This window comes from Bombina bombina, chromosome 6 (assembly GCF_027579735.1).
Source record: "Bombina bombina isolate aBomBom1 chromosome 6, aBomBom1.pri, whole genome shotgun sequence".
Classification (NCBI taxonomy): Eukaryota; Metazoa; Chordata; class Amphibia; order Anura; family Bombinatoridae; genus Bombina; species Bombina bombina.
The window spans coordinates 257,514,271-257,539,455 of record NC_069504.1 but is presented as its reverse complement, the minus strand read 5'-3'; the positions used below and the strand labels follow the sequence as shown (position 1 = coordinate 257,539,455).

The 25,185-nt window shown below is 40.5% G+C and overlaps 1 protein-coding gene across 2 annotated transcripts in view; it reads left to right on the top strand.

The window, feature by feature from the left end:
- CNOT2 (CCR4-NOT transcription complex subunit 2) overlaps positions 1–25,185 on the top strand; it is a 644,096-nt gene that overhangs the window by 489,200 nt on the left and 129,711 nt on the right. For both annotated transcript variants that reach the window (XM_053716789.1, XM_053716790.1), the window contains exons 8-9: positions 14,905–15,029; positions 17,107–17,227. In XM_053716789.1, the coding sequence (XP_053572764.1) occupies positions 14,905–15,029; positions 17,107–17,227 (246 nt within the window). The remainder of the gene's footprint in view (positions 1–14,904; positions 15,030–17,106; positions 17,228–25,185) is intronic.

The window sequence follows — 25,185 nt, the reverse complement described above, 5'->3', positions numbered from 1 at the left end:
AATAGTAATAGTGAATGTTTTAAGCCTGCGTCCAGACTTCTTTTGGAAACCAATTTACAGATCTCAAAATCCGAACACTACAAAGTAGACTTTACTTTTTCATTGGTGTCATCCGACATAGCCTTAAAAACAGTCCTCTGACCTTTTCTCCAACATTGGTGTGTCTGATCCACGGCGTGATCCTTACTTGTGGGAATATTCTCTTCCCCAACAGGAAATGGCAAAGAGCACAGCAAAAGCTGCCCATATAGCCCCCCCTCTGGCTCCGCCCCCCAGTCATTCTCTTTGCCGCTCTGAACAAGTAGCATCTCCACGGAGATGGTGAAGAGTGTGTGGTATTAGTTGTAGTTTTTTATTCTTCTATCAAGAGTTTGTTATTTTAAAATAGTGCCGGTTTGTACTATTTACTCTAAAACAGAAAAGGATGAAGAGTTCTGTTTAAAAGAGGAGTATGATTTTAGCAGCAGTAACTAAAATCAATTGCTGTTCCCACGCAGGACTGTTGAGCCCAGAGAACATCAGTTGGGGGGAACAGTTTGCAGACTTTTCTGCTCAAGGTATGACTAGTCCATTTTCTAACAAGACTTAGTAATGCTAGAAGACTGTCATTTTCCCTCTTTGGGATCGGTAAGCCATTTTCTTAGACTCATAACAGAATGAAGGCTTATTAATGGGCTATATACTGGTTGACACTATTGTGGGCAAAATCGATTGATTTATTCGATATTTATATGTTGTTTGAAGTGTTTTAAAACTTGAAAATACTTTGGTAACGTTTTTAAGCGCCAGGCAGTCGTTTAGACACCTTTCCAGTCAGGAAGGGCCTTTCACTCTATTAGGCAGAGCCTCAGTTTCGCGCCATAATTGCACAGTTTCTTTTGGATGCAGTGCATGCAGCTTCATGTGAGAGGGTCTGGTGGCCATTAAAAACGTTTCTGGAAGGCTTATTTCTGTGGCGAATAACCCCCAAGGACAGGTGAAGCCGCAGCAAACGCTGTGGCTGGGACTGTAGTGGGTTTAAAATTGTTAATTTGACAAAATAGCTCCGGTTTCCTCATTTAAGGGGTTACAAACTTAAAAATTGGTGTGCAATACTTTCAAAGCATTAAGACACTAGGGTGCAAATTTGGTAAGGATCTGATATTTCCTTCATAGTTTTTCACACATTCAGAAATAAAGTGTGCTCTGTTTAACATTTAAAGAGACAGTAACGGTTTTGTTTAAAAACGGTTTTATTGCATTAATAGCCTGTATAAGCCTGTCTAACATGTCTGTACCTTCAGATAGAACAAGTTCTGTATGTATGGAGGCCAAGGTGGTCCCCCCTTTAAATGTATGTGAAAATTGTGCCATGGCGTCCAGACATAGTAAGGACAGTACTGTCACATTTAATAAGGTTGCCCAAGATGATTCCTCAAATGAAGGTAGTGGGGGTAGTTCACTATCCTCTCCTTCTGTGTCAATACCAGTTATGCCCGCGCAGGCGACACCTAGTACATCTAGCACGCCAATGCTTGTTACTATGCAACAATTGACGGCAGTAATGGATAATTCTATAGCTAATATTTTATCCAAAATGCCAGCATTTCAAAGAAAGCGTGATTGCTCAGTTTTAAATACAGTGGAAGAGCAAGAGTGCGCTGACGATAATTTATCGGTCATACCCTCACACCAGTCAGAATTGGCAGTGAGGGAGGGTCTGTCGGAGGGAGAAATTTCTGATTCAGGAGGAGTTTCTCAACAGGCAGAACCTGATGTTAAGTTAGAACATCTCCGCGCCTTACTTAAGGAGGTACTAACTACTCTGGATGATTGTGACTCTTTGGTCATTCCAGAAAAATTGTGCAAAATGGACAAATTCCTAGAGGTCCCTGTGCACCCTGATGCCTTTCCGATACCTAAAAGGGTGGCGGACATAGTGACTAAGGAGTGGGAGAAACCAGGCATACCTTTTTGTCCCACCTCCTATATTTAAGAAAATGTTCCCCATGGTCGACCCAAGGAAGGACGCATGGCAAACAGTCCCTAAGGTTGAGGGGGCAGTTTCTACGCTAGCCAAACGCACGACTATTCCCATTGAGGACAATTGTGCTTTCAAAGATCCTATGGATAAAAAATTGGAGGGTTTGCTTAAAAAGATTTTTGTTCAGCAAGGTTTCCTCCTCCAACCAATTTCGTGTATTATTCCTGTCACTACGGCGGCGTGTTTTCTCTTGTTCAGTGTGTTCAGTCCACGGGTCATCCATATATAGCTCCTCCCCTCACATGTCATATCCAGTCATTCTCTTGCAACTCTCAACAAAGAAGGAGGTCGCAAGAGGAGTTGGAGTTTTTACTTAATTATTCTTCAATCAAAAGTTTGTTATTTTAAAATGACACCGGAGTGTGCCGTTTTTTGTATCTCAGGCAGTATTTGGAGAAGAATCTGCCTGCGTTTTTCTATGATCTTAGCAGACGTAACTAAGATCCACTGGCTGTTCTCGACATTCTGAGGAGTAGGGTAACTTCAGAAAGAGGGGAATAGCATGTGGGGTCCCCCGCAAATGAGGTATGTGCAGTACATTATTTTCTGGGAATGGAATTGACTAAGAAAATACTGCTGTTACCCATATGATGTAAGTAGAGCCTTAAATGTAGTAGTATCGACTGGTATCAGGCTGATAAATGTATGCGCAGTTGAGTTATTTTCTAGGGACTAGAATTTGACTGAGAAAATACTGTTAATACTGAAATAATGTTTAAGCCTTATCTGCGGTGGAAGCGACTGGTAGCAGGCTTAGTGATAACTTTGCATGACATTCAAAATGTTGTTTTTAAAACGTTTACTGGCATGTTATTCGTTTTGTGAGGTACTTTGGTGATAAATCTTTTTGGGCATGATTTTTTTCCACAGGGCTAACGTATTTTCTGCATAGAAACCGTTATATCAGGTTTCCCACTGTTGTAATATGAGTGGGAGGGACCTTGTTTTAGCGTCTTGTTGCGCAGTTAAAATTCTAGCACAGTCTTCCTGTTTCTTCCTCCTTGATCCAGGACGCCTCTAGAGAGCTCAGGGGTCTTCAAAATTCGTTTTTGAGGGAGGTAATCAGTCACAGCAGATCTGTGACAGTGTGTTTGACTGTGATAAAAGCGTTAAATCTTAATTTGATATCCGTTTTTGGGTATTGAGGGGTTAATCATCCTTTTGCTAATGGGTGCAATCCTCTGCTAATTAATACTTTTCTCGTTAAGAATTGTTGACTATAACTGAATTAGTTTTCCTTGTTATTCAACTGTATTTTTAAAAGCGCTGCAGCGTTTTTTATATTGCTTGTAAACTTATTGAAAGTGATTTCCAAGCTTGCTAGCTTCATTGCTAGTCTGTTTAAACATGTCTGATACAGAGGAATCTGCTTGTTCATTATGTTCAAAAGCCGATGTAGAGCCCAATAGAAATATGTGTACCAATTGTATTGATATTACTTTGAATAAAAGTCAATCTGTACCAATAAAGAAATTATCACCAGACAACGAGGGGGAAGTTATGCCGTCTAACTCTCCTCACGTGTCAGTACCTGCGTCTCCCGCTCGGGAGGTGCGTAAGATTGAGGCGCCAAGTACATCAAGGCCCTTACAAATCACTTTAAATGATATGGCTAATGTTATGAAAGAAGTATTATACAATATGCCCGAATTAAGAGGCAAGCGCGATAGCTCTGGGTTAAGGACAGAGCGCGCTGATGACACAAGAGCCATGTCTGATACTGCGTCACAATTTGCAGAACATGAGGACGGTGAGCTTCATTCTGTCGGTGACGGTTCTGATCCGGGGAGACCGGATTCAGAAATTTCAAATTTTAAATTTAAGCTTGAGAACCTCCGCGTGTTACTAGGGGAGGTGTTAGCGGCTCTGAATGATTGCGACACGGTGGCAATCCCAGAGAAATTATGTAGGTTGGATAGATACTATGCGGTACCGGTGTGTACTGACGTTTTTCCTGTACCAAAAAGGCTTACAGAAATTATTAGTAAGGAGTGGGATAGACCAGGTGTGCCCTTTTCCCCTCCTCCGATATTTAGAAAAATGTTCCCTATAGACGCCACCACACGAGACTTATGGCAGACGGTCCCTAAGGTGGAGGGAGCAGTTTCTACTTTAGCCAAGCGTACCACTATCCCGGTGGAGGATAGCTGTGCTTTCTCAGATCCAATGGATAAAAAAGTAGAGGGTTACCTTAAAAAAATGTTTGTTCAACAAGGTTTTATATTGCAGCCTCTTGCATGCATTGCGCCTGTCACGGCTGCAGCGGCATTCTGGTTTGAGTCTCTGGAAGAGGCGATTCGCACAGCACCATTGGATGAGACTTTGAGCAAAGTTAGAACACTTAAACTGGCTAATGCGTTCGTTTTTTCGGATGCCGTAGTGCATTTAACCAAACTTAGGGCTAAAAATTCCGGATTCGCCATACAGGCGCGCAGGGCGCTATGGCTTAAATCCTGGTCAGCAGATGTAACTTCTAAGTCTAAACTACTTAACATTCCTTTCAAAGGGCAGACCTTATTTGGGCCCGGCTTGAAGGAAATTATTGCTGACATTACGGGAGGTAAGGGCCACACCCTTCCTCAGGACAGGGCCAAATCAAAGGCCAAACAGTCTAATTTTCGTGCCTTTCGTAACTTCAAGGCAGGAGCAGCATCAACTTCCTCCGCTCCAAAACAGGAAGGAACTACTGCTCGTTACAGACAGGGTTGGAAAGGCAACCAGTCATGGAACAAGGGCAATCAGGCCAGAAAGCCTACTTCCGCCCCTAAGACAGCATGAAGACAGGGCCCCCTCTCTGGAGACGGATCTAGTGGGGGGCAGACTTTCTCTCTTCGCCCAGGCCTGGGCAAGAGATGTACAGGATCCCTGGACGTTGGAGATTATATCTCAGGGATACCTTCTGGATTTCAAAACTTCTCCTCCACAAGGGAGGTTTCATCTGTCAAGGTTATCAACAAACCTAGTAAAGAAAGATTTCTACAATGTGTACAAGACCTCTTAGTGATGGGAGTGATCCACCCAGTTCCGCGAACGGAACGAGGACAAGGGTTTTACTCAAATCTATTTGTGTTTCCCAAAAAAGAGGGAACCTTCAGACCAATCTTAGACTTAAAAATCTTAAACAAATTCCTAAGGGTTCCATCGTTCAAGATGGAAACCATTCGGACCATCCTGCCCATGATCCAAGAGGGTCAATATATGACCACAGTGGACTTAAAGGATGCCTACCTTCACATACCGATTCACAAAGATCATTATCGGTACCTAAGATTTGCCTTTCTAGACAGGCATTACCAGTTTGTAGCTCTTCCCTTCGGGTTAGCTACGGCCCCGAGAATCTTTACAAAGGTTCTGGGCTCACTTCTGGCGGTACTAAGACCACGAGGCATAGCGGTGGCTCCGTACCTAGACGACATTCTGATTCAAGCGTTAAGTTTGGGTGGAAAGTGAACATGGAAAAGAGTTCTCTGTTACCGCTCACAAGGGTTCCTTTTCTAGGGACTCTTATAGATTCTGTAGAGATGAAGATTTACCTGACGGAGTCCAGGTTATCAAAGATTCTCAATGCTTGCCGTGCCCTTCACTCCATTCCAAGCCCATCAGTAGCTCAGTGTATGGAAGTAATCGGCTTGATGGTCGCGGCAATGGACATAGTGCCATTTGCGCGCCTGCATCTCAGACCGCTGCAACTATGCATGCTAAGTCAGTGGAACGGGGATTACTCAGATCTGTCCCCTTTGCTAAATCTGGACCAGGAGACCAGAGATTCTCTTCTCTGGTGGTTGTCACAGGTTCATCTGTCCGAAGGAATGACCTTTTGCAGACCAGATTGGACGATTGTAACAACAGATGCCAGCCTTCTAGGCTGGGGAGCAGTCTGGAACTCCCTGAAGGCTCAGGGATCGTGGACTCAGGAGGAGAAACTCCTACCAATCAACATTCTAGAATTAAGAGCAATATTCAATGCTCTTCTAGCTTGGCCTCAGTTAGCAACACTGAGGTTCATCAGGTTTCAGTCGGACAACATCACGATCAAGGGGGAACCAGGAGTTCCTTAGCGATGTTGGAAGTCTCGAAGATAATTCGCTGGGCAGAGTCACACTCTTGCCACCTCTCAGCGATCTACATCCCAGGTGTGGAGAACTGGGAAGCGGAATTTCTAAGTCGCCAGACTTTTCATCCGGGGGAGTGGGAACTACACCCGGAGGTATTTGCTCAACTGATTCGTCGTTGGGGCAAACCAGATCTGGATCTTATGGCATCTCGCCAGAACGCCAAGCTTCCTCGTTACGGATCCAGGTCAAGGGACCCAGGAGCGGTGCTGGTAGATGCACTTGCAGCCCCTTGGGTTTTCAACATAGCTTATGTGTTTCCACCTTTTCCGTTGCTACCTCGACTGATTGCCAGGATCAAACAGGAGAGAGCATCGGTGATTCTGATAGCGCCTGCGTGGCCACGCAGGACCTGGTATGCAGACCTAGTGGACATGTCGTCCTGTCCACCATGGTCTCTACCTCTGAGGCAGGACCTTCTAATTCAGGGTCCTTTCAACCATCCAAACCTAATTTCTCTGAGGCTGACTGCTTGGAGATTGAACGCTTGATTCTATCAAAGCGTGGGTTTTCGGACTCGGTTATTGATACATTGATACATGCTCGGAAACCTGTTACAAGAAAAATTTACCATAAGATATGGCGTAAATATTTATATTGGTGTGAATCCAAGAGTTACTCATGGAGTAAGGTTAGGATTCCTAGGATATTGGCTTTTCTACAAGAGGGTTTAGAAAAGGGCTTATCCGCTAGTTCACTAAAGGGACAGATTTCAGCTCTGTCTATTCTTTTACACAAGCGTCTGGCAGGGAATCCAGACGTCCAGGCTTTTTGTCAGGCTTTGGCTAGGATTAAGCCTGTGTTTAAGGCTGTTGCTCCTCCGTGGAGCTTAAACTTGGTTCTTAAAGTTCTTCAGGGTGTTCCGTTTGAACCCCTTCATTCCATTGATATTAAGCTTTTATCTTGGAAAGTTCTGTTTTTGATGGCTATTTCCTCGGCTCGAAGAGTCTCGGAGTTATCTGCCTTACATTGTGATTCTCCTTATCTGATCTTTCATTCAGACAAGGTAGTCCTGCGTACTAAACCTGGGTTTTTGCCTAAGGTTGTTTCTAACAGGAATATCAATCAAGAGATTGTTGTTCCATCATTGTGTCCTAATCCTTCTTCAAAGAAGGAACGTCTTTTGCATAATCTAGACGTGGTCCGTGCCCTGAAGTTCTACTTACAGGCAACTAAAGATTTTCGACAAACTTCTTCCCTGTTTGTCGTTTACTCTGGACAGAGGAGAGGTCAAAAGGCTTCGGCTACCTCTCTCTCTTTTTGGCTTCGTAGCATAATACGTTTAGCCTATGAGACTGCTGGACAGCAGCCTCCTGAAAGAATTACAGCTCATTCCACTAGAGCTGTGGCTTCCACTTGGGCCTTTAAAAATGAGGCCTCTGTTGAACAGATTTGCAAGGCTGCAACTTGGTCTTCACTTCATACTTTTTCCAAATTTGACACTTTTGCTTCTTCGGAGGCTGTTTTTGGGAGAAAGGTTCTACAGGCAGTGGTTCCTTCTGTTTAATGTTCCTGCCTTGTCCCTCCCTTCATCCGTGTACTTTAGCTTTGGTATTGGTATCCCATAAGTAATGGATGACCCGTGGACTGAACACACTTAACAAGAGAAAACATAATTTATGCTTACCTGATAAATTTATTTCTCTTGTAGTGTGTTCAGTCCACGGCCCGCCCTGTCTTTTTGAGGCAGGTTCTAAATTCTAAATTATAACTCCAGTCACCACTGCACCCTATAGTTTTTCCTTTCTCGTCTTGTTTCGGTCGAATGACTGCATATGACATGTGAGGGGAGGAGCTATATAGCAGCTCTGCTTGGGTGATCCTCTTGCAACTTCCTGTTGGGAAGGAGAATATATCCCATAAGTAATGGATGACCCGTGGACTGAACACACTACAAGAGAAATAAATTTATCAGGAAAGCATAAATTATGTTTTTGGTTCGATGAACTAGAAAAGTCGCTCAATAAGGAGACTCCATATGAGGAAGTCATGGACAGGATGCACGCACTTAAGTTAGCTAATTCCTTTATTTTAGATGCCGCTTTGCAATTGGCGAGGTTAGCGGCGAAAAATTCAGGTTTTGCAATTGTGGCGCGCAGAGCGCTCTGGCTAAAGTCTTAGTCGGCGGATGTGTCTTCCAAGACAAAATTGCTTAATATTCCTTTCAAAGGTAAGACCCTTTTTGGGCCAGAATTGAAGGAGATTATTTCAGACATCACTGGGGGAAAGGGACATGCCCTCCCACAGGATAGGCCTTTTAAGGCTAAGAATAAGTCCAATTTTCGTTCCTTTCGTAACTTCAGGAACGGACCGTCTCCTAACTCTGCAGCCTCTAGACAAGAGGGTAACGCTTCCCAGGCTAAGCCAGCTTGGAAACCAATGCAAGGCTGGAACAAGGGCAAACAGGCCAAGAAGCCTGCTGCTGCTACCAAGACAGCATGAAGGGGTAGCCCCCGATCCGGGACCGGATCTAGTAGGGGGCAGACTTTCTCTCTTTGCTCAGGCTTGGGCAAGAGATGTTCCGGATCCCTGGGCACTAGAAATAGTCTCTCAGGGTTATCTTCTAGAATTCAAGGAACTTCCTCCAAGGGGAAGGTTCCACATGTCTCGCTTATCTTCAGACCAGATAAAGAGACAGGCATTCTTACATTGCGTAGGAGACCTTTTAAAGATGGGAGTGATACACCCAGTTCCAACAGCGGAACAAGGTCAGGGGTTTTACTCAAACCTGTTTGTAGTTCCCAAAAAAGAGGGAACTTTCAGACCAATTCTGGATTTAAAAATTCTAAATAAATTCCTCAGAGTTCCATCGTTCAAAATGGAAACCATTCGAACAATTTTACCTACAATCCAGGAGGGTCAATATATGACTACCGTGGATTTAAAGGATGCGTACCTACATATTCCTATCCACAAATATCATCATCAGTTCCTAAGGTTCGCCTTTCTGGACAAGCATTACCAGTTCGTTGCTCTTCCGTTCGGTTTAGCCACTGCTCCCAGAATCTTCACAAAGGTGCTAGGGTCCCTTCTAGCGGTTCTAAGACCGAGGGGCATTGCAGTGGCACCTTACCTAGACGACATTCTAATTCAAGCGTCGTCCCTTTCCAGATCAAAGGCTCATACAGACATTGTATTAGCTTTTCTCAGGTCTCACGGGTGGAAGGTGAACGTGGAAAAGAGTTCCCTGTCCCCGTCTACAAGAGTTCCCTTTCTGGGAACAATAATAGATTCTGTAAAAATGAAGATCTGAGGTCAGAAAATTAAAGCTTCTAAAGGCTTGTCAAGTTCTTCAATCTATTCCTCAGCCTTCCATAGCTCAGTGCATGGAAGTAATAGGTCTACTGGTTGCAGCAATGGACGTGGTCCCTTTTGCTCGAATTCATCTAAGACCATTGCAACTGTGCATGTTCAGACAGTGGAATGGGGATTATGCAGACTTGTCTCCCCAGATTCAAGTAGACCAGTTAACCAGAGACTCACTCAGTTGGTGGTTGACTCAGGATCACCTGTCTCAGGGAATGAGTTTCCGCAGACCAGAGTGGGTCATTGTCACGACCGACGCCAGTCTATTAGGCTGGGGCGCGATCTAGGACTCCCTGAAAGCTCAGGGTCTATGGTCTCGGGAAGAGTCTCTTCTCCCGATAAACATCCTGGAACTGAGAGCGATATTCAATGCGCTCCGGGCTTGGCCTCAACTAGCGAATGCCGGATTCATAAGATTCCAGTCGGACAACATGACGACTGTAGCTTACAGCAACCATCAGGGAGGAACAAAGAGTTCCTTGGCGATGAGAGAGGTATCCAAGATCATCAAATGGGCGGAGGATCACTCCTGCCATCTATCTGCAATTCACATCCCAGGAGTAGACAACTGGGAGGCGGATTATTTGAGTCGTCAGACTTTCCATCCGGGGTAGTGGGAACTTCACCCGGAGGTCTTTGCCCAGTTAACTCAATTATGGGGCATTCCAGACATGGATCTGATGGCGTCTCGTCAGAACTTCAAGGTTCCTTGCTACGGGTCCAGATCCAGGGATCCCAAGGCGACTCTAGTGGATGCATTAGTGGTGCCTTGGTCGTTCAACCTAGCTTATGTGTTTCCAACGTTTCCTCTCCTTCCCAGGCTCGTAGCCAGGATCAAACAGGAGAAGGCCTCGGTGATTCTGATAGCTCCTGCGTGGCCACGCAGGACTTGGTATGCAGACCAGGTGAATATGTCATCGGCTCCACCATGGAAGCTACCTTTGAGACAGGATCTTCTAGTACAAGGTCCATTCGAACATCCAAATCTAGTTTCTCTGCAGCTGACTGCTTGGAAATTGAACGCTTGATTTTGTCCAAGCGTGGGTTTTCAAATTCAGTGATAGATACTCTGGTCCAAGCCAGAAAACCTGTGACTATAAAGATTTACCATAAAATATGGAAAAAATATATCTGTTGGTGTGAATCCAAGGGATTCTCCTGGAGTAAAATTAAAATTCCTAAGATTCTTTCCTTTCTCCAAGAGGGTTTGGATAAAGGGTTGTCAGCGAGTTCTCTTAAAGGACAGATTTCTGCTTTATCTGTTTTGTTACACAAACGCCTGGCAGCTGTGCCAGATGTACAAGCTTTTGTACAGGCTTTGGTCAGAATCAAGCCTGTTTACAGACCCATGACTCCTCCTTGGAGTCTAAATTTAGTTCTTTCAGTTCTTCAAGGGGTTCCGTTTGAACCTTTACATTCCATAGATATCAAGTTACTATCTTGGAAAGTTCTGTTTTTGGTTGCTATTTCTTCTGCTAGAAGAGTTTCTGAATTATCTGCTTTGCAGTGTGATCCACCCTATCTGGTGTTCCATTCAGATAAGGTCGTTTTGCGTACCAAGCCTGGTTGTCTTCCAAAAGTAGTTTCCAACACTTCTCTGTGTCCGAATCCAGTTTCAAAGAAGGAACGTTTGTTACACAATTTAGATGTGGTCCGTGCTTTAAAGTTCTATTTAGACGCAACAAAGGATTTCAGACAAACTTCATCTTTGTTTGTCGTTTACTCTGGTAAGAGGAGAGGACAAAAAGCTACTGCTACCTCTCTTTCTTTCTGGCTGAAAAGCATCATCCGATTGGCTTATGAGACTGCCGGACGGCAGCCTCCTGAACGAATCACAGCTCACTCTACTAGGGCTGTGGCTTCCACATGGGCCTTCAAGAACGAGGCTTCTGTTGATCAGATATGTAAGGCAGCGACTTGGTCTTCTCTGCACACTTTTGCCAAATTTTACAAATTCGATACTTATGCTTCTTCGGAGGCTATTTTTGGGAGAAAGGTTTTGCAAGCCGTGGTGCCTTCCGTTTAGGTAACCTGATTTGCTCCCTCCCTTCATCCGTGTCCTAAAGCTTTGGTATTGGTTCCCACAAGTAAGGATGACGCCGTGGACCGGACACACCAATGTTGGAGAAAACAGAATTTATGCTTACCTGATAAATTTCTTTCTCCAACGGTGTGTCCGGTCCACGGCCCGCCCTGGTTTTTTAATCAGGTTTGAAAAATTTCTTTCTCTATACACTACAGTCACCACGGCACCCTATAGTTTCTCCTTTTTTCTCCTAACCGTCGGTCGAATGACTGGGGGGCGGAGCCAGAGGGGGGGGCTATATGGGCAGCTTTTGCTGTGCTCTTTGCCATTTCCTGTTGGGGAAGAGAATATTCCCACAAGTAAGGATGACGCCGTGGACCGGACACACCGTTGGAGAAATAAATTCTGTTTTTTTTGGTATTCTTGGTAATTTTTCAGTTTATTTTTTAATTTCTCTCTGTCAAATTTTACATTATTTGGTTGCCAAATTAAAGTATTTATCAAAACCATTTATTGTATTCAATTCATTTGAAAGATGCAAATTTGTGCAGCCTTCTTTTGAAGCTCATCTGATCTTTGACCCAGCAACCTCACTACGCATATTTTATTTTTTTAATAAATACCCAACTTTTTTTTTCTAGCATTGGTTAAAAAAGGCACAACCGCCTCTCGTTTGCCATTCTGTAGTTTAGAGCTTTGCACTTCCTGGCTGCACAATTATTGCAGTTTACTTTGCCATGTCACATTTTTTAGATGCAATGCCATTGTGCTTGGTATTTGTCAAGCCTTACTTTAATTAAAGTTTTTCAGTGGATCATTTACTCCATCAGTCTGGAGGTAGCACTGATCTCAGTGAGTATTACTGTATTGAATGAAAGAATAGACTTAACGGGACGTAATACTTATATGCTTGAAAGTGATGCAGCATAACTGTAAAAAGCTGACAAGAAAATATCTCCTCAGAATATCTGTTAAAAAGGAAGATATTTTACCTCACAATTTCCTCAGCTCACCAGAATAAGTGCTGTGTAAAAAGTTATTTCAGTTACTTCCCAGCAGCAGGTAAAAAAAAAAGGAAGAAATGAACAGCAGCCAATCAGCATCAGCAGTGTTGAGGTCATGAACTGTTTTACAGTGATAATTAGATTTCCCTTAAAGGGACAGTCTAGTGCAAAAAAAAAACTTTCATTATTCAGATAGTCATTTTAAACAATTTTCAAATTTGCATCTATCTTCAATTTTGCTTTGTTCTCTTGGTATTCTTGGTTGAAAGCTGAACCTAGGAGGTTAATATGCTAATTTCTATAACCCTTGAAGGCCGCCTCTCATCTCAGGGCATTTTTACAGTTTTTCAAAAACTAGAGTGTTTGTGTTTTATATAGATAACACTGTGCTCATGCCCATGGAGATACTTGGAGTCAGCACTGATTGGCTAAAATGCTTGTTTGTCAAAAGAACTGAAATAAGGGGCAGTTTGCAAAGGCTTAGATACAAGATAATCACTGAGGTAAAAAGTGTATTAAAGGGACATAAAACCCACATTTTTTTCTTTCATGATTCAGATAGAGAATACAATTTTAAACAACTTTCTAATTTACTTCTATTATCTAATTTATTTCATTCTCTTGTTATCATTTGTTGAAGGAGCAGCATTGCACTAATGGTTTCTAACTCAACACATTGGTGAGCCAATCACAATTGAGATATATATATATATATATATATATATATATATATGCAGCCACCAATCAACAGCTAGAACCTAGGCTCCTGAGCTTGCCTAGATAAACCCTTCAGCAATGGATAACAAGAGAAGGAAGCAAATTAAATAATATTAGTAAATTGGAAAGTTGTTTAAAATTGTATTCTCTGAATCATGAAAGAAAACTTTTGGGTTTCATGTTTCTTTAATATAACTGTGTTGTTATGTAAAACTAGGGAATGGGTAATAAAGGGATAATCTATCTTTTAAAACAATAAATATTCTGATGTAGACCGTCACTTTAACTCACATGAGATTTCATAGTAAACTTCCTTAAACTGAATAGGGAAATAACATGAATGTGCATGAGGCACGCTCCCTTGCAGGTTCCGGGACAGGGATATTGATTTGCTGCTTAAAATTCTTTATAACGGGGTGAGAATACTTAGGACATTTTGAGATAAAATATTATTCATTTTTACATCGAAATGTTTAGTTGATATTTTCTAGTTGGCTTTTTACAGCTATGCTGTATCGCTTTCTATTGTTTCAATATTTGGGTATCATGTCACTTTAAAGTTAAAGTGAATGTAAGCTCAACAGTGTCGCTTATTATCACTCTCAACAATTTAGGTGGACCTTAATTCATCATTTTTTTTGTGTGTACTTGCTAATCCCAAACATATACCTTTGTATCTAATTTTTGGAGCCGAGATTCCTCCACCCGCCATTTGGTCCCCCTATTTGGAAATAATTGACAATAGCGATTGCCAATCGGTTTTTTTACCCCGTGGCGTTCAACCCCTTTTTGGCAACGTCATGCGCTTATTTTGCACATGCGTTAGCTTCTAATCCCCAGCTTCAGAAGTGATGCGTGTCCACGAGACGCGCATGCTCTGTAACACCTTCAATTTCAGACTCTATCAGCGGTATACAGTGAAGGCTACTGTGATTAGTATTGTACAGTGCTGCTAAGGGTACTGTGATTAGATGAATACATATTTTTTGGCTGCATTCGCTATCACAATAGTATTCAATTAACGGATACATTCATTGAATACTAGATAGCGCTTTGAGGAGGTCGGATGTTAACGCATGCGCAGCCTGTCTCTCCTACTTTCACGCTTGCGCACATTAAGTATTAAGTTTTTAAACGCATGCGCAGATTAAGTACAAATGTTTTTCACGCATGCGCAAAGTAAGGGCATCACGGGTGCGCGCATCAGAGATACGTATAGAGTAGGTGAGACCACTCTATACGTCACTCTCTGCAAAACAAGGAAGTGCCTTATGGGAGGAGTTGTGGCTCAAAACGGAGCGAAGTTAGTAATTAAAATATATTATAAATTATTATTATTATTTTTTTTAAAGTTCACGGTTTGAATAAACATGTGTAATATAAGTATTAGGAGCCTTCAGTAGCTTGTAAATTGACATTCACTTTAAGAATTAAAATTTTAAGAGCCTTACTGCCACAGAAAACTGTTTTATAATCAAACAGTGGTTTAAATTAGCACTTGTCCATTACCAGTTAATAAGTAATTAATGCCAAGAATTTATGGTTTGTGTATGTTATTAACAAGGTGTTACGTTTGTATTATTTTCTAACTGAATTAGTTTTTTTTTCCAGACAAATCAGAAGTAGCAAAGCAATATCTTTAAACTAGATAAAGCAATACAAAAAGTTTGTTTGATGCACAGTTTTGCATTGTGTGTGTTTTCTTTTTTTTTCTAGTTGGAATGGTAACAAAACCAGCAAGTGAGCAGTCCCAGGACTTCTCTATACACAACGAAGATTTTCCTGCATTGCCGGGTTCCAGCTATAAAGATCCTACGTCAAGCAATGATGACAACAAATCTGTAAGTAAATAAGAATTTTAAAACATTTGCGTTGATTCAGGATATATGAGGATTCACAGTTGATCCACATGTGCAAATATCAAAATATATAATTGAAGATATGTCTACATTATAGTTTTACAGGGCTTAATCAACATTTAGGGCTCCATGTACTAAGCGCCGGGCGGACAGCTTTTCAACCCGCGAAGCTGTCTGCCCGCCTGCCTTCGCTACACACAGGCAGCGGATCTGTTGATCCGCTTGCCCGTATGTATCATTACACACTCATCGGAGTGTGTAACGCCCGCCCCTTCATTCGCGCAACCAATCACGCGACTAAAGGGGCTGTCAATCACAGAGAGCGAGCAAACTCTCTGTGATTCTTCCTCGCCATCTCAGAGGTGGCGTAGGGTGTAAGAAGCAGAGGTCTAATGACCGCTGCTTCTTACATTGCCGGAAGCAGGCTCGCATATGTGAACCTGCCCAGCAAGGGATCCAGAGCAGCTTTCGCTGCTTCGTACATGGAGCCCTTAAAATCATTAGAACTCCATTTAATGTGCCAAACTAGCTGTAGGAGGTTGAGCAAGGCTAATGCTGTTCTTTTTATTTGTGCATGACTATAACCAGGATTTAACAGATATGTAAAGTTTCCACCATGGTAACTAGTGCTTGATCTTTAAAGATACAGCTTCTAGCTATTTCAGAATTAGTGTAAATTTCCAGTTCTCCATAACACTGTATTATTACAGCTGCACAATATTAGTTAATGGGTAGTAGAATGTTTAGGCACAATCATACATACAACACATTCAAAATCTTGCGTTGAAACTTCCTGACAAGGAGGGCAGGAATAAGTAAAGTGTACAAATTGGCAGTATGGTTCAGCTGAGCGAATAATGCGCAGTTCAGCCAGGTGTTCCACATTATTGGTTTGGATGACACATTTGTAACATTGTAAAATGCTGAAAAATTACGTCAGTGGCTCAAGCACATACAGGCACTGGAAGTTTTCTTTTAGTCGTGAATGCTTGATCATCTGCTGCCTTCATTAGACTGCTTTACAACACTTTAGGTCCCCTTTCTCCTCCTTAAAGGGCCATGATACCCATATTTTTTCTTTCATGATTTAGAAAGAGAATTCATTTTTAAACATCTTTCTAATTTACTTCTATTATCTAATTTGTTTTATTCTCTTGATATTCTTTGCTGAAAAGCATATCTAGATATGCTCAGTAGCTGCTGATTGGTTGCTGCACATAGAAGCCTCGTGTGATTGGCTCACCCATGTGCATTGCTTTTTCTTCAAATAAGGATATCTAAAAAATGAAGCAAAATAAATAATAGAAGTAAATTGTAATGTTGTTTAAATTTGTATGTTCTATCTGAATCATGAAAGAAAGATTTTGGGTTTAGTGGCCCTTTAAGTAGAATACACTTTCTGGTTGGGAGGTAGCTCTACATCTTAAGATGTAACATCCATTATTCCACCTCCATTATTTGAGAGATAGTTATAAATCTAAAATCATATTGCTGCATAACTGGGAAAAACAAACCCTACGGTAGCCTAATAACTTCTATGCTGTATTCTTATTTTGTGGCCATCCATCTGGACCTCATCAACTTACGTATTTTTTGGCATTTCACATTTTCCTATTTTGCAAATCAGCTAGGAAGTATTCTTTGATTTTAATTACAGAAAATAAACAATAGCCTTTTTAGGCCATAGTCATTTTTCAGTTTTATACTGACAGATGTTTGCTGCTCATCGTGTATTTTTGTTGCAAAACATAGTTAAGGTACTTTTGTTAGTTCTAATAAGTGCTACCATTGCTTTAATTTGAAGATCATCAAGGTTTTTAACTATTGCAACAATAAAGCTGACTAGTTTAATTATGCGATAATCCACCTCTGACCGGGGTGCTCAGCAGCATACTAACAGTCCCAAACAAAAGCAGGCACTCACCGGATTTATCCACCGAATGATTTTACTCCAAAAGTGACGTTTAAACATGTATATTGTAATCTTTCGAAAAAATGTATTTATTAGCATTTCCTGTTTAATAGGTCAGAACAAGCAATTTTATTTGTTCACTTGCAGAATTTAAATACAACAGGAAAGACTGCCTCAAGTACAGATGGACCCAAATTTCCAGGAGACAAAAGTTCCACAACGCAAAATAATAACCAGCATAAAAAAGGGATTCAAGTTTTACCTGACGGTAAGTGTTTGTTTAATGTTTATTTGGTATGTTATTTGCAGTGACAAAATTGAATCTTTTCAGTAACTAATTTCTAATGGAACAACAAGGATAAAATCCAACATTTCAGTGTTTTGGAAGATCTCTTTATAATCCTTTGATTTTAGTTAATTATTATTATTATTATCTTTGTTATTATTATTGCTGATCACATTAATATTTTTGTATGATATAATGAAATGCTAAGGAGCGCCAGATAAATAGAAATAGTGTGTTTAATAGACAATGATACTAAAAAGGCATAATTTAAAATGAAATATTTAACAATATGATTTAATGTTAAAACATAAAATTAAAATTCATGGATCCATGATAAACATAGCAATACTAAAAATGCATGAATATAAAACCAAGATGCAGTTCAAAAATTAATAACAGCAATCTAAAAGCAGGTGAACATTAATATATAAAAAGTCGAGAATCAATGTTAATATAATGGATAATTAGTCCATGGATGTATCAATTGTGAAAAAATAATAGAAAAAATTGATGAGATACCATAAATGTGAAAAGGATTGTGGAGTCCTGTGAACTTGATAAAAAATGTAAAAAATTAAAAATACCAAAATATGTGAAAAAAGCGTAAAAAAATATATAAAAATGATGTGCAAAAGAAGCTTCTATGTGTGTTTAAATATACACAAAAAAATACACAAAAATTGATTAGTGATCAAACGAATAACTTAAGTGATAAAAGCGATGTAATCCAAAAGTCTGATATCATCCAAGTGGTATAAGAATGAAAGTCAAATGATATATGTGTGAATAGTTCCTCAATGTTAGTGAAAATAATATTCCAAAAGTTATAGGTGCAAATAATATGTGATGAAAAACCGTAAATTATCCTGGGGTTTCCTCAAACAATCATTTCTTCTTTACCTGTAAATGAAAAAACAATACATAGTGCAATACAGCTATATGTAAAGAATAAACAACTGAAAAGAAGCTCACCATAAACTGTCAACGTGTTTCGGCCCTATATGTGGGCCTTTTTCAAGACTATATTATCGTATGGTGAGAGTGCTCCTTAAATACCTCATATGACCAATGAATATGTCTCTTTTTGGCGCCAAAAGATTTACCATTTGACCCGGAACCGGATATGAGATAACCGATATTAACTTCCTGTTTATTTGTAAATACTAAGTTAAACTCTTATAGGATATTTGTATTAGTAGATCTTATTGGGTAATATAATTAAAATTAAAGCCTCATAATTTTGCATATGACATACTCTGTATCTTAGTATCAGACTATTGTCTTCGATATCATCATGACTTCGGCTTTGTTTGTTGTTACCGGAACCAGAAATGAGGTATTCGTGAACCACTTCCAGTTAGTGTCAACCGGATGTTTTGAAATCGTCACTTCCGGTTTCGGTTTCTACGTGTTTGCAAGAGTCTGATATTATTATTTTCTTTCATGTAATTAGCAAGAGTCCATGAGCTAGTGACGTATGGGATATACATTCCTACCAGGAGGGGCAAAGTTTCCCAAACCTCAAAATGCCTATAAATACACCCCTCACCACACCCACAATTCAGTTTTACAAACTTTGCCTCCGATGGAGGTGGTGAAGTAAGTTTGTGCTAGATTCTACGTTGATATGCGCTCCGCAGCAAGTTGGAGCCCGGTTTTCCTGTCAGCGTGCAGTGAATGTCAGAGGGATGTGAGGAGAGTATTGCCTATTTGAATGCAGTGATCTCCTTCTACGGGGTCTATTTCATAGGTTCTCTGTTATCGGTCGTAGAGATTCATCTCTTACCTCCCTTTTCAGATCGACGATATACTCTTATATATACCATTACCTCTGCTGATTCTCGTTTCAGTACTGGTTTGGCTTTCTACAAACATGTAGATGAGTGTCCTGGGGTAAGTAAATCTTATTTTCTGTGACACTCTAAGCTATGGTTGGGCACTTTGTTTATAAAGTTCTAAATATATGTATTCAAACATTTATTTGCCTTGACTCAGAATGTTCAACTTTCCTTATTTTTCAGACAGTCAGTTTCATATTTGGGATAATGCATTTGATTTAATCATTTTTTCTTACCTTCAAAAATTTGACTTTTTTCCCTGTGGGCTGTTAGGCTCGCGGGGGCTGAAAATGCTTCATTTTATTGCGTCATTCTTGGCGCGGACTTTTTTGGCGCAAAAATTCTTTTCCGTTTCCGGCGTCATACGTGTCGCCGGAAGTTGCGTCATTTTTTGACGTTATTTTGCGCCAAAAATGTCGGCGTTCCGGATGTGGCGTCATTTTTGGCGCCAAAAGCATTTAGGCGCCAAATAATGTGGGCGTCTTATTTGGCGCTAAAAAATAAGGGCGTCGCTTTTGTCTCCACATTATTTAAGTCTTTTTTTTTCAGTGCTTCTGTTTGCTAGAAGCTTGTTCTTTGGCATTTTTTCCCATTCCTGAAACTGTCATTTAAGGAATTTGATCAATTTTGCTTTATATGTTGTTGTTTTTTCTCTTACATATTGCAAGATGTCTCACGTTGCATCTGAGTCAGAAGATACTACAGGAAAATCGCTGTCTAGTGCTGGATCTACCAAAGCTAAGTGTATCTGCTGTAAACTTTTGGTAGCTATTCCTCCAGCTGTTGTTTGTATTGATTGTCATGACAAACTTGTTAAAGCAGATAATATTTCCTTTAGTAAAGTACCATTGCCTGTTGCAGTTCCTTCAACATCTAAGGTGCAGAATGTTCCTGATAACATAAGAGATTTTGTTTCTGAATCCATAAAGAAGGCTATGTCTGTTATTTCTCCTTCTAGTAAACGTAAAAAATCTTTTAAAACTTCTCTCCCTACAGATGAATTTTTAAATGAACATCATCATTCTGATTCTGATGACTCTTCTGGTTCAGAGGATTCTGTCTCAGAGGTTGATGCTGATAAATCTTCATATTTATTTAAAATGGAATTTATTCGTTCTTTACTTAAAGAAGTTCTAATTGCTTTAGAAATAGAGGATTCTGGTCCTCTAGATACTAATTCTAAACGTTTGGATAAGGTATTTATATCTCCTGTGGTTATTCCAGAAGTTTTTCCTGTTCCTAATGCTATTTCTGCAGTCATTTCCAAAGAATGGGATAAATTGGGTAATTCATTTACTCCTTCTAAACGTTTTAAGCAATTATATCCTGTGCCGTCTGACAGATTAGAATTTTGGGACAAAATCCCTAAAGTTGATGGGGCTATTTCTACCCTTGCTAAACGTACTACTATTCCTACGTCAGATGGTACTTCGTTTAAGGATCCTTTAGATAGGAAAATTGAATCCTTTCTAAGAAAAGCTTATCTGTGTTCAGGTAATCTTCTTAGACCTGCTATATCTTTGGCTGATGTTGCTGCAGCTTCAACTTTTTGGTTGGAAACCTTAGCGCAACAAGTAACACATCATGATTCTCATGATATTATTATTCTTCTTCAACATGCTAATAATTTTATCTGTGATGCCATCTTTGATATTATCAGAGTTGATGTCAGGTTTATGTCTCTAGCTATTTTAGCTAGAAGAGCTTTATGGCTTAAGACTTGGAATGCTGATATGGCTTCTAAATCAACTCTACTTTCCATTTCTTTCCAGGGTAACAAATTATTTGGTTCTCAATTGGATTCTATTATTTCAACTGTTACTGGTGGGAAAGGAACCTTTTTACCACAGGATAAAAAATCTAAGGGTAAAAACAGAGCTAATAATCGTTTTCGTTCCTTTCGTTTCAACAAAGAACAAAAACCTGATCCTTCATCCTCATGAGCAGTTTCAGTTTGGAAACCATCTCCAATCTGGAATAAATCCAAGCCAGCCAGAAAGGCAAGGCCTGCTTCTAAGTCCACATGAAGGTGCGGCCCTCATTCCAGCTCAGCTGGTAGGGGGCAGGTTACGTTTTTTCAAAGAAATTTGGATCAATTCTGTTCACAATCTTTGGATTCAGAACATTGTTTCAGAAGGCTACAGAATTGGTTTCAAGATGAGACCTCCTGCAAAGAGATTTTTTCTTTCCCGTGTCCCAGTAAAAGCTCAAGCATTTCTGAATTGTGTTTCAGATCTAGAGTTGACTGGAGTAATTATGCCAGTTCCAGTTCAGGAACAGGGGATGGGGTTTTATTCACATCTCTTCATTGTACCAAAGAAGGAGAATTCCTTCAGACCAGTTCTGGATCTAAAAATATTGAATCGTTATGTAAGGATACCAACGTTCAAGATGGTAACTGTAAGGACTATCTTGCCTTTTGTTCAGCAAGGGAATTATATGTCCACAATAGATTTACAGGATGCATATCTGCATATTCCGATTCATCCGGATCATTATCGGTTCCTGAGATTCTCTTTTCTGGACAAGCATTACCAGTTTGTGGCTCTGCCGTTTGGCCTTGCTACAGCTCCAAGAATTTTTACAAAGGTTCTCGGTGCCCTTCTGTCTGTAATCAGAGAACAGGGTATTGTGGTATTTCCTTATTTGGACGATATCTTGGTACTTGCTCAGTCTTTACATTTAGCAGAATTTCATACGAATCGACTTGTGTTGTTTCTTCAAGATCATGGTTGGAGGATCAATTTACCAAAAAGTTCATTGATTCCTCAGACAAGGGTAACCTTTCTGGGTTTCCAAATAGATTCAGTGTCCATGACTTTGTCTTTAACAGACAAGAGGCGTCTAAAACTGATGGCAGCTTGTCGAAACCTTCAGTCACAATCATTCCCTTCGGTAGCCTTATGCATGGAAATTCTAGGTCTTATGACTGCTGCATCGGACGCGATCCCCTTTGCTCGTTTTCACATGCGACCTCTTCAGCTTTGTATGCTGAATCAATGGTGCAAGGATTACACAAAGATATCTCAATTAATATCTTTAAAACCGATTGTTCGACACTCTCTAACGTGGTGGACAGATCACCATCGTTTAATTCAGGGGGCTTCTTTTGTGCTTCCGACCTGGACTGTAATTTCAACAGATGCAAGTCTCACAGGTTGGGAAGCTGTGTGGGGATCTCTGACGGCACAAGGAGTTTGGGAATCTCAGGAGGTGAGATTACCGATCAATATTTTGGAACTCCGTGCAATTTTCAGAGCTCTTCAGTTTTGGCCTCTTCTGAAGAGAGAATCGTTCATTTGTTTTCAGACAGACAATGTCACAACTGTGGCATACATCAATCATCAAGGAGGAACTCACAGTCCTCTGGCTATGAAAGAAGTATCTCGAATTTTGGTTTGGGCGGAATCCAGCTCCTGTCTAATCTCTGCGGTTCATATCCCAGGTGTAGACAATTGGGAAGCGGATTATCTCAGTCGCCAAACGTTGCATCCGGGCGAATGGTCTCTTCACCCAGAGGTGTTTCTTCAGATCGTTCAAATGTGGGAACTTCCAGAAATAGATTTGATGGCGTCCCATCTAAACAAGAAACTTCCCAGGTATCTGTCCAGATCCCGGGATCCTCAGGCGGAGGCAGTGGATGCATTATCACTTCCTTGGAAGTATTGTCCTGCCTATATCTTTCCGCCTCTAGTTCTTCTTCCAAGAGTAATCTCCAAGATTCTGAAGGAATGCTCGTTTGTTCTGCTGGTAGCTCCGGCATGGCCTCACAGGTTTTGGTATGCGGATCTTGTCCGGATGGCCTCTTGCCAACCGTGGACTCTTCCGTTAAGACCAGACCTTCTGTCACAAGGTCCTTTTTTCCATCAGGATCTGAAATCCTTAAATTTAAAGGTATGGAGATTGAACGCTTGATTCTTCGTCAAAGAGGTTTCTCTGACGCTGTGATTAATACTATGTTACAGGCTCGTAAATCTGTATCTAGAGAGATATATTATAGAGTCTGGAAGACTTATATTTCTTGGTGTATTTCTCAGCATTTTTCTTGGCATTCTTTTAGAATTCCGAGAATTTTACAGTTTATTCAGGATGGTTTAGATAAAGGTTTGTCCGCAAGTTCCTTGAAAGGACAAATCTCTGCTCTTTCTGTTCTTTTTCACAGAAAGATTGCTATTCTTCCTGATATTCATTGTTTTGTACAAGCTTTGGTTCGTATAAAACCTGTCATTAAGTCAATTTCTCCTCCTTGGAGTTTGAATTTGGTTCTGGGGGCTCTTCAAGCTCCTCCGTTTGAACCTATGCATTCATTGGACATTAAATTACTTTCTTGGAAAGTTTTGTTCCTTTTGGCCATCTCTTCTGCCAGAAGAGTTTCTGAATTATCTGCTCTTTCTTGTGAGTCTCCTTTTCTGATTTTTCATCAGGATAAGGCGGTGTTGCGAACTTCTTTTGAATTTTTACCTAAAGTTGTGAATTCCAACAACATTAGTAGAGAAATTGTGGTTCCTTCATTATGTCCTAATCCTAAGAATTCTAAGGAGAAATCGTTGCATTCTTTGGATGTTGTTAGAGCTTTGAAATATTATGTTGAAGCTACTAAATCTTTCAGAAAGACTTCTAGTCTATTTGTTATCTTTTCCGGTTCTAGAAAAGGCCAGAAAGCTTCTGCCATTTCTTTGGCATCTTGGTTGAAATCTTTAATTCATCTTGCCTATGTTGAGTCGGGTAAAACTCCGCCTCAGAGAATTACAGCTCATTCTACTAGGTCAGTTTCTACTTCCTGGGCATTTAGGAATGAAGCTTCGGTTGATCAGATTTGCAAAGCAGCAACTTGGTCCTCTTTGCATACTTTTACTAAATTCTACCATTTTGATGTATTTTCTTCTTCTGAAGCAGTTTTTGGTAGAAAAGTACTTCAGGCAGCGGTTTCAGTTTGAATCTTCTGCTTATGTTTTTCGTTAAACTTTATTTTGGGTGTGGATTATTTTCAGCAGGAATTGGCTGTCTTTATTTTATCCCTCCCTCTCTAGTGACTCTTGTGTGGAAAGATCCACATCTTGGGTAATCATTATCCCATACGTCACTAGCTCATGGACTCTTGCTAATTACATGAAAGAAAACATAATTTATGTAAGAACTTACCTGATAAATTCATTTCTTTCATATTAGCAAGAGTCCATGAGGCCCGCCCTTTTTTTGTGGTGGTTATGATTTTGTATAAAGCACAATTATTCCAATTCCTTATTTCTTTCATGTAATTAGCAAGAGTCCATGAGCTAGTGACGTATGGGATATACATTCCTACCAGGAGGGGCAAAGTTTCCCAAACCTTAAAATGCCTATAAATACACCCCTCACCACACCCACAATTCAGTTTTACAAACTTTGCCTCCGATGGAGGTGGTGAAGTAAGTTTGTGCTAGATTCTACGTTGATATGCACTCCACAGCAAGTTGGAGCCCGGTTTTCCTCTCAGCGTGCAGTGAATGTCAGAGGGATGTGAGGAGAGTATTGCCTATTTGAATGCAGTGATCTCCTTCTACGGGGTCTATTTCATAGGTTCTCTGTTATCGTTCGTAGAGATTCATCTCTTACCTCCCTTTTCAGATCGACGATATACTCTTATATATACCATTACCTCTGCTGATTCTCGTTTCAGTACTGGTTTGGCTTTCTACAAACATGTAGATGAGTGTCCTGGGGTAAGTAAATCTTATTTTCTGTGACACTCTAAGCTATGGTTGGGCACTTTGTTTATAAAGTTCTAAATATATGTATTCAAACATTTATTTGCCTTGACTCAGAATGTTCAACTTTCCTTATTTTCAGACAGTCAGTTTCATATTTGGGATAATGCATTTGAATTAATCATTTTTTTCTTACCTTCAAAAATTTGACTCTTTTTTACCTGTGGGCTGTTAGGCTCGCGGGGGCTGAAAATGCTTCATTTTATTGCGTCATTCTTGGCGCGGACTTTTTTGGCGCAAAAATTCTTTTCCGTTTCCGGCGTCATACGTGTCGCCGGAAGTTGCGTCATTTTTTGACGTTATTTTGCGCCAAAAATGTCGGCGTTCCGGATGTGGCGTCATTTTTGGCGCCAAA